The 12,105-nt window shown below is 48.3% G+C and overlaps 1 protein-coding gene across 1 annotated transcript in view; it reads left to right on the top strand.

Annotated features, from left to right (window-relative positions):
- NID2 (nidogen 2) overlaps nt 1-12,105 on the top strand; it is a gene marked incomplete at its 3' end in the record, with an annotated part of 74,407 nt that overhangs the window by 57,444 nt on the left and 4,858 nt on the right. The window contains 6 exon segments of the mRNA XM_080707149.1: nt 2,056-2,175; nt 2,893-3,126; nt 6,781-7,002; nt 7,578-7,747; nt 10,305-10,434; nt 11,895-12,066. Coding sequence (XP_080563275.1) covers nt 2,056-2,175; nt 2,893-3,126; nt 6,781-7,002; nt 7,578-7,747; nt 10,305-10,434; nt 11,895-12,066 — 1,048 coding nt within the window.

Raw genomic sequence — 12,105 nt, 5'->3', positions numbered from 1 at the left:
CTAGTGTGTCCACTTAGCTAGGGAAGGTGACTGAGAGCGCGGTCAGAGCAAGGTGGCAGGATGATCCTGGAAGAGAGTTCCTCTGGATCTCGAGTGGCTTAGTATAGAGATGCTTCTGTTCCCAGCCCACTCATGTAGACACCGGGTTGTAAATCTCTGGTTCCCAGGCTGATGTGTGTTGGCCCTGGGCTGTACAAAGTGGATGTATTTATTCACAGCGTCTAGGCTCACGCTGATATCCCAATCATGCTTCCCCCACCCCCCCACCCCCGTTGATGCATATAAAAGTTTTCTAGTGGTATTGTGGATGTGACGCATGTTTTATTTTCAGTCAAACCTGGATAGGACTGAACCCTTTATTTATCCTCTTACTCTGGAAGACTTCCTGCCTTTTTTTTTTTTTCAGTACTAAGGATTGAACCCAGGGGTTTTCTAGCTCTGAGTTACATCCCCAGTCCTATTTTTTATTTTTTATTTTGAAACAGGGTCTCACTAAGTTGCAGAGGGCCTCACTACGTAGCTGAGGCTGGCTGTGAACTGGATTTTCCTGTCTCAGCCTCCCAAAAACTGGGATTAGAAGCGTGCACCACCACGCCTGGCTACTTCTTGCCCGATTAAGAGAGCTTATCTCATCCAATGGACATTAGGTTGAGCAATTCTGTCCTCAGAACCAGGGATGGTGGGACATGCCTGTAATCCTAGATTTGGAAGATTGTAAGCTCAAAACCATCCTCAGTAACTTAGCAAGACTCTCAGCAATTTAGCAAGACCCTATTTCAAAAAAGAAATTTAAAAAGTAGGCTGAGCTTGGGGTTATAGCTTAGAGGTAAAATGCCCTTGAATTAAAAAAATGAACATCCCCACAAACAAACAACAAACCCAATTCCACCTTCAGTGTTTAACTTGGGGAGGAGGTCAGATGGGCAACTTGTTATTGTCATCATGTTCGAATTTTAGTAAATTAAAAAAAATGGAAGTATAAAGTGGCTTTTATTCAAAGTGTCAGGATTTTGCAGTTCTGAAAAATATGATTATGAAATTCCTCTACCATGTGGAGAGAATAGGGGCCTGAAGTATTTATACTGATATGCCTGATAAGTCGCTCTCTCCATATACATATATACACACACATATATGTATATGTATACATATGTATATATATGTGTATATGTATATATGTGTGTGCATGTATATATATATATATATATATATATATATATATATATAGTTTTAAAACTATTTGTTGGTTTTTTCTTTTTCCTCACCTGTGAAAGTGAATAAAAGAGATTTCTGGTTCATTGAAGGTTCTAAATAGTGGCCTCTGATAAGACAGACTCCCTGTGCCTCTAACATAGTTGAAAAAGTATTTGGAGCCGGGCGTGGTGGCGCACGCTTGTAATCCCCGCGCTTGGGAGGCGGAGACAGGAGGATCGCGCAGGTTCGAGGCCAGCCGCTGGCGTAAGAGACCCTGTTTCAAAAATATAAAATAGGTCTGGGAGTGTAGCCCGGAGGTAGAAGGGCTTCCAGGAACCCCAGTACCACCAAAAAAAAAAAAAAAAAAAAAAAAAAGAAAAAGTATTTGGAGCTTCATCTGGCTCCTTTGCATCTGTACATGAATATTATGGGGTAGCCGATGCCAACAATGGAAGGAAAAAAACTATTGTTACCTATATTTATCTTTATTGTAGTGTTACTGAGAGGAAATTAATGATTTATAGTGTAAAGGTTAGTTCAAAGGTAAAACTTCCTGGAATTCACTGTAGATGAAAGATGCTCTAGAAATATGCTACAGGATGTTTTTATCTGAGTGACAAAACATTTGATTTCTACACTGAACATTTAGCTTCACATGTTAACACACGCTTCTCTAATTTTTTTTTCAATTAAGCTTAACCTCTAGGTGTTAGCATTTTTCCATTCATGTCCAAAGATCTTCTGAAGCTGACAGTTTGTTGATCTACATGCACCAAGACCATGTAGTCACACGGGTTGTGTGCAGAAAACTCATGTTCGTCCCTTCCTCCCTCTCTGTCTGTCCGTTCCTGACCTCTGCAGATGTCGATGAATGTACAGAAAACAGGTGTCACTCCGCAGCTACCTGCTACAATACCCCTGGCTCCTTCTCCTGCCGTTGCCAACCCGGCTATCATGGGGATGGATTTCAGTGCACACCTGGTAAGGTTTGGAGGGCCAGATTAGTCACGGGAACCTCCCAGCCTTTTCAAGGATGTTTTTCTTGGACACTCAGCTCATTGTTCATTTAGCCTGGTCTGGGGCCTCGGTGGGTGGGGTTTTCAGGCTCAGATGTTTCCCTCAGTTGCTTCCTGCTCCGGCTTTACCGATATAGTTCACTGGTGATTGCCACACGTGGAGGCCTGGAGTTTGTCCCATCCCCAAGACCTTCTAGCAGCAGCTCTGGTGAGCTGCCCAGTGGTCTACTTTCCCTTCTTGAGTGTATTTGGCTGACTACCAAGGAGAAGCCAGGTTCACTAGAGAGCCAGGAGTGACACCCATGGCAGCTGTGTTCAGGGAACACATGCAGGGGGACTGTCACTGGCCTGGGGCTCCTTACACTCCAACTCGGGGTCCAGGGATGGGCGGAGTGTGATCTCTGGGGATGTCTGGACAGCTACCAGGGCTTTACGCTTTGTCATCTAGGGACTGACCAGGTGAACCGAGAAATCTGGAGATGAGCTGGGTAGACAGTAACACAGCTAAACTAAGCAGCTGGGACTCCAGAGTCCCAGTGTCTTGCTGCTGTTCTCATGTTGTGTCTTCCATTTGTAGAGAAAAAAAAATGCACAGGAGATTTTGATGTTGGCTGGTTAAAGTAGATGGGCAACTATACCATTTGTTTCTCCTTTGTGTCTCCCTCTGCCCTGGTTCTGGAAGATCCCGCCTCAGGACTGAAACCCTGTGAATACCAGCAGCGCTACGCCCAGGCACAGCATGCCTCCCCCGGGTCCCGGATCCACATCCCCCAGTGTGACCAGCAGGGCAACTTCCTGCCGCTGCAGTGTCATGGCAGCACTGGCTTCTGCTGGTGTGTGGACCCTCATGGCCAAGAAATCCCGGGCACCCAGACCCCGCCGGGCTCCAACCCACCTCCTTGTGGACCACCATCAGGTGAGCTCACCAGGTCGAGTGCCAGCAGGGCCCGGGGCTCAGGACGAAGTGGTGCAGATGGCCCAGTAGATTTTGAGCCCTGTTCATGCAGGGAAAGCCCTGTTCATCCTTGGAAAGCCTTTTTCCTCCGCTTCGATGACATTGCACCCCATGTGCATGTTGATGTTATGGGGGCATGTGGATTTATGCATATGATATACGTGTGTTACACACTGGACTCCTGCTGCGTAAGTGCCAGGTCAGTAGTTAAGGTTATCTAGGTCAGGCAGGGAGAGATCTTACAGAGTGAGAGGACCTTGCCAGACCAGCATTTTGTCCGGAAAGAAAACTGCCTTCCTGTCCCCTCCCATTTGCAGTGTATGTGGATATGGTTAGGAAAACTTAAGTCTGAAACTTGTGGGTGGGGAGTAGCCGGTTTTCTCTAAAATATAATCCCGTCTGCAGTCTACTCCACATGTGGAGGGGGAATCCCTCTAACCTCAGCACCTTCATTGAAGAGCCACGTGAGTCTGTTTTGTGTTCACATGACCTGAGAGGCTGCTGCTGATCGAGCCCCTCAGCATCCGAGCTCTCCCCATTGGGACGGGGGTGGTTTGTGAGGGCTCGCACTTGCTGACAGCAGGCAGCCAAAGCTGCTCTCTGCTCCTTGTGAACTGTCAGAGATAGGTAGAACTTGTATTAATGTATATGTATGTATGTGTTTATTTTCAATGGAAGAGCTCTGTTGTGAAGATCATAGGATTGGTTTGATACATTTTTTGGCCTCCTGCTCCTTCTCCTCCTTCTTGTTTTTCTTTCTTCCTTCCTTCCTTCCTTCCTTTCTTTCTTCTTTTGCTAAAATGATTCCTGTATCCATGTGCTTGCTATTCAAAGATCTACTTTTGTTATTGAGGAGGGTCCCAAAAGTACTAGTCATGGCTTTTAACACGTTAAGAGTACACAGAACTGGAGAATTACCAACAATTTTGGTTTTATAACATTCTCAATTATTATGGCAAAGAGTTCAATGGTTCTGAGATTTTTACAGGTAAAAACTTACACTGGTTTGATCACAGTGAAATGCCTAGTCCCTTTCTGTCCCTATTTTTAAAGAAAAGATTCTACAGGTCCAAAAAGAGTACAGAGAAGTTCAGTTCACTTATGGCTTCCCTTTATAAAAAGTCTGGGTTCTATTCCAGCTAGAATTTGAAAAAAGTCAGATGGTTGGGAGGTGCCTAGGGGAATGATACAGAATTCTGTGAAATTTATTAAGACAAGCATGTGTTGAGGACAGTGGTTCAGGCTGAGAAGTTTAGTGACTAAAATAGGAATACATTCTTCTGAGCAGACTTTCTCATGGCTTACAACTTCTCTCCTGGCACTGATTTGGCCGTGGCTGCCATTTCTGACTGGTTTTATCTGCATAATGGGGTCAGCTCCAGGGAAGTGAGGCTGCTCTGTGCCCATGATTTCAGAATATTTACACCCCTGCCAACCAGGAGAAAAGTCAGAATCCATGGCTGAGTTGAGAAATAGCTTCAAACAGGAATGAGAGGGAAGCTTGTGGATGAGTGATTTGAGACCCATCAATTTCCCAGAAATCAACTGTGCTGTGTGTCTGCATTCCAGACCACGAGATGAGCCTTGTTGGGTGGTTCCTTAAAGCAAGAACAGGTCCTCGAGTTAGAATGTGGAATGGGGCGGTGTTGGGAATTCCCTAGGGCGTCCCACCTTGAAGCTGATGGCAGGTGTTTGAGGAAGCAGATTCCCCTTTGCTGGCTCCTTGAGCCTCACTTGGGTGAGGAAGTCAGACTCCTGCTTTCTCCACGAGGTCTCAGACACCTTTGTTTCCCTTGTGCCTAGAGCTGCAGTGGCCCCTCTTCGCCCAAACCTGTGGCCCCTCTTCCCCCAAACCCGGCAAGGCTTGTAGCCACCTAGTAGAGTCTGAGCTCCTTGGGTTTGATTCACTGCCTTCTTGCCTCCTCAGAGGAACTTTGTCTGAGGTCCAGCAGCACTATTTTAATGGTTCTTTGTTTTTCAAAGAAGTCACTGAAGGGCTTTGAGCAAGGGAGTAGCTTGAAATGCCTTTGTGTTTTAAATGGGTCATTCTGGCTGCTGGTGGTGTTTATGCTGGTTTGGTGGGCACAGGAGCATGGAACAGGAAAGCCAGTGAAGTTGTGGCAGTGGTCCCCCTGTGAGATGATGGGGCCTTGGCTGCATGACTGGCAGATGAGGGGGCTTTGACGGGGCAGGAGTGGTGACAAGTAAGGATATTTTGAATGTGTTTTGATGGTAAAACTGACAAGAGCAACTGACAAGAGGATGGTAGAACTGACAAGGATGTTTTTGTCTGAGAAATGATAGAACCAAGATGCTCTTTACTGATTTTGAAAAAACTAGAGAGGAGCAGATTTGATGGGAAAGCTGGAGCCCAGCTTTTGTTAAATTTCCACCCAAAATTCTCTCACACATTCCAGTGATTTTTGGCAAGCAGGTGCTTGGCTGTATGATTTTGCAGACCATGGGCTTCAAGTTGCAGGAATTAAGGAAGGAGACATACTCCCTCTTAAGTTGCTTTAGGTAATCTGATAAATGAAAACATTGCTTCAACAATTGGCAGAATCTTTTCAGACAAAACCACCCATGTTTGGGTCAGAGCCTCCATAGCCCTGTGGCAGGAGCCTGGGAGGGGACTGACTGCTCTGCGACAGGAGCCCGCAGGACTCTGAGCAGGGTGTAATCTGTGAGGAAGGTGACTGCAGGGCAAGATACGGAGAAAAGAGCAGGACAAGAATGTGACAAAGCCAGAGCCTGCAGGAAATGCCTCAGCTCTGAGGATCCCTGGAGTAGGGGGCTAAAGAACTTTGGAGGCTGGGGTGCACGCTTGGAATCCCAGCATTCGGGAGGCTGAGACCAGAGGAGCATGGTGTGCAGACAGCCTCAGTTACTCAGCGAGGCCTTTCACAACTCAGGGAGACCCTGTTTCAAAAATAAAAAGACTAAAAAATAAGGCTGGGGATGTAGCTCCAAGGTAGAATGCCCCTGGGTTCCATCCCCAGTACCTAAAAAAAAGGAAAAAAAGTCACCTTTTAAGTTGCTTGTCCCCTCTGGCACACCCTGCACACTAATTGCATAGTTTTACTTTTACGCAATGTAGTTTTTCAGTGACTAGCTAGTGAGGGTCACTGACATAGTCTAGCCATTAGCAATACTTTCTAGGACACTGGCGAGGCTCAGTATGGCTCTCTCGGCATCAGGACTTGGAGTTTGAAGCAAGGTGCAAAGAATAACAATTAGCTTGAAGAGGCCAGTCAACCCCCACACAGAGTTTGCACATGTGCTCAATGGAGGCGCGTCGAGTCCAGGCAGGCATCCATCCGTGTGGCCTCCGTGGGCCTGAGGGAGCTTGTTCCCCGCCCGGAGCCGAGTGCGCTCTGTCCTGAGGATCTTCCCTCCTCTTGTTCTTTCCTGATGTGGTCTGGTTTTGATGGCAGGTTCTCCTGACTTCTGATCCCCACAGAGAATTTCTTAGAACACATTGGCTTCCCTGGCCCACTGTCCAGGTGCTTGGCTGAGTCCTCGGTACTGGAGCCCATGTGTGGGGATCTCAAGGTACCTGCCACACTCTGTCCTTGGCTGGCAATCAAAGGTTTCTTTGTTCTCATATCTGCTCAGAGCCCACCCAGCGGCCTCGGACTGTCTGTGAGCGCTGGAAGGAAAACCTGCTGGAGCACTATGGTGGCACGCCCAGGGATGACCAGTATGTGCCCCAGTGTGATGACCTCGGCCACTTCATCCCCCTGCAGTGCCACGGGAAGAGCGACTTCTGCTGGTGTGTGGACAAGGACGGCCGAGAGGTGCAGGGCTCGCGCTCACAGCCGGGCATCACTCCTGCGTGTAAGCACCGGGACCGCCCAACTCACCCAGGCCGGGAGGATGCTGCCCACTGTGGGGGTGGTGGGGGGCAGGGGTCACCAGGGCTGATGGAAGAAGCCACTTCCTCAGTATGCTGTGCTGGTTTATAATCTGGATCCTGAACACCCTAATTTGGATTTAATGCTGGTTTTGTTACCAGCAGTTCCTATAGTTATAACAGCTGGAACTCAGTTCAGCAAGCGAGGACTCCCCCTCCTCAGCCCAGGGTGAAAGGGCAGTGTCACCCTGGGGATCCAAAGAGGTTTGACCCTTTCAAAAACAACAAAACCCCCTCTGCTTTGTTCTGAGGGAAGTATTTTGTTGTCTTACTCCCTAGTAATTGGCAGTGATTTACATAATTGATCCTTGAAAAGAAACCCTAGGAATTAGAATTTCTTTTGAAGAACATCTGGAGCACATCTGTCTAGGGTGAAGAAGTTTTGATATTTTTGGAGGCCCTGTATGTGAAATGTAACTTTTCTTCTCCTTTCCCCACCCGCCTGTTTCCACTCCTCTCCCTTCCCCACCCTCTTCCCTCTTCTCTCTCCTGTGAGCAGGTATCCCCACGGTCGCTCCACCCACAGTCCAGCCCCTGCCCCGGCCTGATGTGACCCCGCCATCTGTGGGCACCTTCCTGCTGTATACGCAGGGCCAGCAGATCACCTCCTTGCCCCTCAATGGCACTAGGCTTCGGAAGGACCAGGCCAAGACCCTGCTGTCACTGCATGTAAAGTGGAGATCTCTGGCGGGGTGGGCTCTGTGGCTTTTGGGGGGGGGGGCTGCATGGATCAAGCCTCGGGGCAGGGAATCCTGGGGGGTTTTATGGGTCTGGCAACACTACCACAGAAGTGGCTCTCAGTGTTGCTGGGAGTCGCGGCTGACCCCAGCTTTGCTCTCCTGTGGGTTCGTGGGTTTTAAGTAGATGGTAATGAATTTCAGAGCTGCCAGGAGGTACGGGCTGTCTGGGGACCACAGGGAAGGTGGACAGGATCATAACTTAAGTCCCCAGGGTTCTCTGCAGGTCACAGATCTCTCCACAGAGATCTTGGGAGTCACCGGGACAGGAGGTGGTAGCTACGGGGCAGCGTCTGGTCATTTGAGAGCCCCAAGTGGCAATCCGCTGAGGCTGATTGTGTTACTTTGACTCACCCCTTCCCTAGCCTCTCTGACACCTTCAGAGTGAAGATTTGGGGAGCATCTGATGCTGGGAAAGGAGCACTGAGCTCCCCCAGGGAATGCCTGCCACTTCTCAGACCAGCAGTTTCCCTATTGTCAAGACACCTCGATTTGGAAGGATTCTTTTTTTAAATGGGAAAGGGAAAGGATCTACCCAAAAGTCATCCACACGTACAGTGGAAACTTGCCTGTTTCTCCACTTCACATGGAGGGCACTTGCTCACCCATGAGAAACAACAGTATAGTGTTCACGGTTATGTTCTATTAATGAACTACTTATCTGGTTCCAAAGAAGCTAAAAAAAAGTCAGTGTTTAGAAAAGTTTTTTTTTCTTTTTTTTTTTTAAGATTTGAGGGCTTTCCCCCTCAACAAACTATTTTGTAAATCTCCTTAGAAGAGATACAAACTAAGACGTTTCCCTTGTCTCAAGCTAACTGGTTTTTAGTCTACCCACACCACATCCGATGGCTTGACTGCATTTCTGAACGTGCCCCACCTTGGCAGAGGGGCTGTGGAACCGAAATTGAAATGGGACGTGGCTATACATACAACTTAGAGAAAAACTGAGACTTTTTCTTGAACCTTTGGTTCATGAATCCCGTGGTCCTCTGGGCTGGTGGACGTCTGTAGGCATGTGCACACTTGCCCGTTGCAGACGGCTTTTTTATTTTAATTTTCAAGGAGAAGTATCACTGACCGTAAGTCCCCCATATAAACTGCCTACTTCTGCACAGGAGCTCCCTTACGGCGACTACTGTCTCAGAGGCACAGGCTGAGCCAAGCCCCGGGAGGCTTCCTCGGGCAAGGCGGGAACTGGTGTGACCTCGGGGACGGCCACGTGGCCTCCGGACATTGCTCTGCACATCTGCTGGGCTTCCTGGAGTAGGAGTCTGGGTTGGAAACTAAAGTCAAGTCCTATGTGGAGTTGTGAGAAGGGATGTCATAGACTTGACAGTTTGAAAAGAGACTGTCATTATTTAGCAATAAGGGCTGAGAGGAGACCTCGCTGGCCGAAGGCTGAGTGACCATCAATTTCCCAGTTCCTTAATCTAGGGTTTAAGGGCTTAATTAGGGTGATTGCAACCCAGAGAGGGGAAAGATCTCAGCCTATTGAAAGGGAAGGGGAGAGCCAGGCGTGGTGGCACACACTTGTAATCCCAGCACTTGGGAGGCTGAGACAGGAAGCTCACAGGTTGGTGGCCAGCCTCAGCTACTTAGGCTCTCTGCAACTTAATAAGACCCTATTTTCAAAGTAAAGAATAAAAAAATAGGGCTGGAAATGTGGCTTGAGGTAGAATGCTCCTGTGTTCAATCTCCAGTACTGCAAAAAAAATAAAATAAATAAAACAAAAAAATAAGCCAGGTGTGGTGGCACATGCTTGTAATCTCAGCATTTGGGAGGCTGAGACAGGAGGATCACAGTTTGTGGACAGCCTTAGCTACTACTTAGGCCCCTTGCAACTCAGTGAGACCTTGTTTCAAATTAAAGAATAAAAAAATAGGGCTGGGGTTATAGCTCAAAGGTAGAATGCCTCTGGGATCTAACCCTAACACTACAATAAATAATAAATAGAAATAAAAATAAAGTAAAATATAAATGAATAAATAAAAATAAGATAGTGTTGGGGTGTAGCTTGTAGGTAGAATGTCCCTGGGTTAAATCCCCAGTATAAAGAAGAAAAGTACTGATACCATTTGAAAGTATTCAGATTTGTCCCATTAAATATTAAAAACTTACCATACTGAGATGTCTCTAATCACTAAAAGGGCTGATTTTCCTTACTTTTATTTTTACCACCAATGGTGACAGCACTTCTTAAGAGGCTTACTGTATACTGTTTACTGCTTATGACACTTTGTAAGAACTTATAGCATTAATATTTATAGCAGCCATGTGAAGTAAGGAGGAAATGGAGGCTTAGAGAGGTTAAGCACCCAGAGTCACACAGCTAGAGGGGCTGAGGCTTGGCTTTGGCCCCAGGGAGGCCTGCTGCACTGCCAGACCACAGGGCAGGGCTGCTTACTGCACCACGCGGGAGCACGCGCCTGGGCGGAGAGACGGTGCTCAGAGAATCCTCATTCTTCTGCTTTTGATTTGGCTCACGCAGGGCTCCATCATCGTGGGGATTGACTATGACTGCCGGGAAAGGATGGTCTACTGGACAGATGTTGCTGGACGGACAATCAGCCGTGTCAGCCTAGAACCAGGAGCAGAGCCGGAGACCATCATTAACTCAGGTCAGCAGCTTCACTTAGCGGACACGTGGCATCTCATTTAACTAAGTCACCTGCCTGTTTTATGCCAAAATCTCCCTCTGTTTTCATCTAACAGGGAGGTTAAGTTCTTCTGTGCAAGTCCCTTACCAAGCTGTACAAGATGGGCCCCTCTGGGTTAGGCCGGTGCTGGGGCCAGCGAGGCCGGCATCGGAGCCTGCCGTGAGGCAAGGCCGGTACTGGGGCCTCCGAGGCCAGGATAAGAGCCTGCCGAGGGGTTAGGCCGGTGCTGGGGCCAGCGAGGCCGGCATCGGAGCCTGCCGTGAGGCAAGGCCGGTACTGGGGCCTCTGAGGCCAGGATAAGAGCCTGTCAAGGGGTTAGGCCGGTGCTGGGGCCAGTGAGGCTGGCATCGGAGCCTGCCGTGAGGCATTACCAGTGTTGGGGCCTCCGAGGCCGGGATTGGAATCCTGCCAAGGGGTTAGACCGGTGCAGGGGCCAATGGCCAGCATCGGAGCCTGGCGTGAGGCAAGTTCACTCCTGCGGCCTCCAAGGTCGGGACCAAAGCCAGCTTAGGGGTTTGACCGGTTCAGGGGCCAGCGAGACCAGAACTGGGTCCTCCCATGAGGCAAGGCCGCTGCGTGAGCCAGCGAGGTCTGGATCAGTCCACTGAGTAGCCAGGCCACTACTGGGACCATCAAGAGTGGGATTGGTACTTGCAACGCAGCATGCACAGAGAAATATCGCAGAAAATATAAATCAGACGCTTCTCTTAATCAGCAATAACTAGGAGGAAAAGGGCAACAGGAAGAGGTTGAGCTATAGAAAGGGCCCTATAGTGAAGCAACTAATGTGACCAATCAGAGGGTATGTAATACTGGAGGACGGAGCCTCTTTAAAATGCAGGAGGTACATAAACAAATGTATCAAAGTAAATCACCAAAGAAGTGTGGGATGGAGGGAGGGGGAGGGAATGGGACGGGGGGGGGGCTGGAGGAGGGCTAATTGGATGATGTGTGCTTGTATATCCTCTCAAGTCTTGTACTCCAATGTGATTGATATATGACTACAATGCACCAATTTAAAAAATAAATTAATTAAAAAAAAAAAAAGATGGGCCCCTCTGTAAAGAAACAGGTTCACATGTAAGACATGGAAAGGTGACCCTTAGGATGAGTTCTTCTCAAAATAAAGGGCTCCTGGTACAAATTCAGGCCTGACGAGTTTATACTGCCCGCCCTGCAGCACCCCGCAGATGCCTGGTGCCATCAGGGTGGTTGGTCTGTGTTCGTATGGAAGAAGCTAGAGGTCAAAAAGGAACCCAAAGGGTTGGTTCTCATATTAACCTGGTTCTGCTGCCGTACTCTCAGGTCTTTTTTGTCTCTGTCTTGTTTTTGGTAAGCTGTTCAAATACTGCAGATCTCTGTGCTTCGCTTCACCCTTCATACCCGCATGTGTTCTAGCCCTGCCTCTGCTTTATTTCCAGGTCTGATAGGCCCTGAAGGACTTACCATCGACCACTTCCGTAGAACAATGTACTGGACGGACAGTGGCCTTGACAGGATAGAGAAAGCCAAGCTGGATGGCTCCGAGCGCAAGGTCCTCTTCTACACCGACCTGGTGAATCCCCGCGCCATCGTGGTGGATCCAATCCGAGGGTCAGCGGGCTTCCCCAATTCTCCTTTTACCTGTAGATA

Source organism: Muscardinus avellanarius (assembly GCF_963383645.1).
Source record: "Muscardinus avellanarius genome assembly, chromosome: 12".
NCBI lineage: Eukaryota > Metazoa > Chordata > Mammalia > Rodentia > Gliridae > Muscardinus > Muscardinus avellanarius.
The sequence above is the reverse complement of the archived record's forward strand: the minus strand, read 5'-3'. Positions and strand labels throughout refer to the sequence as shown.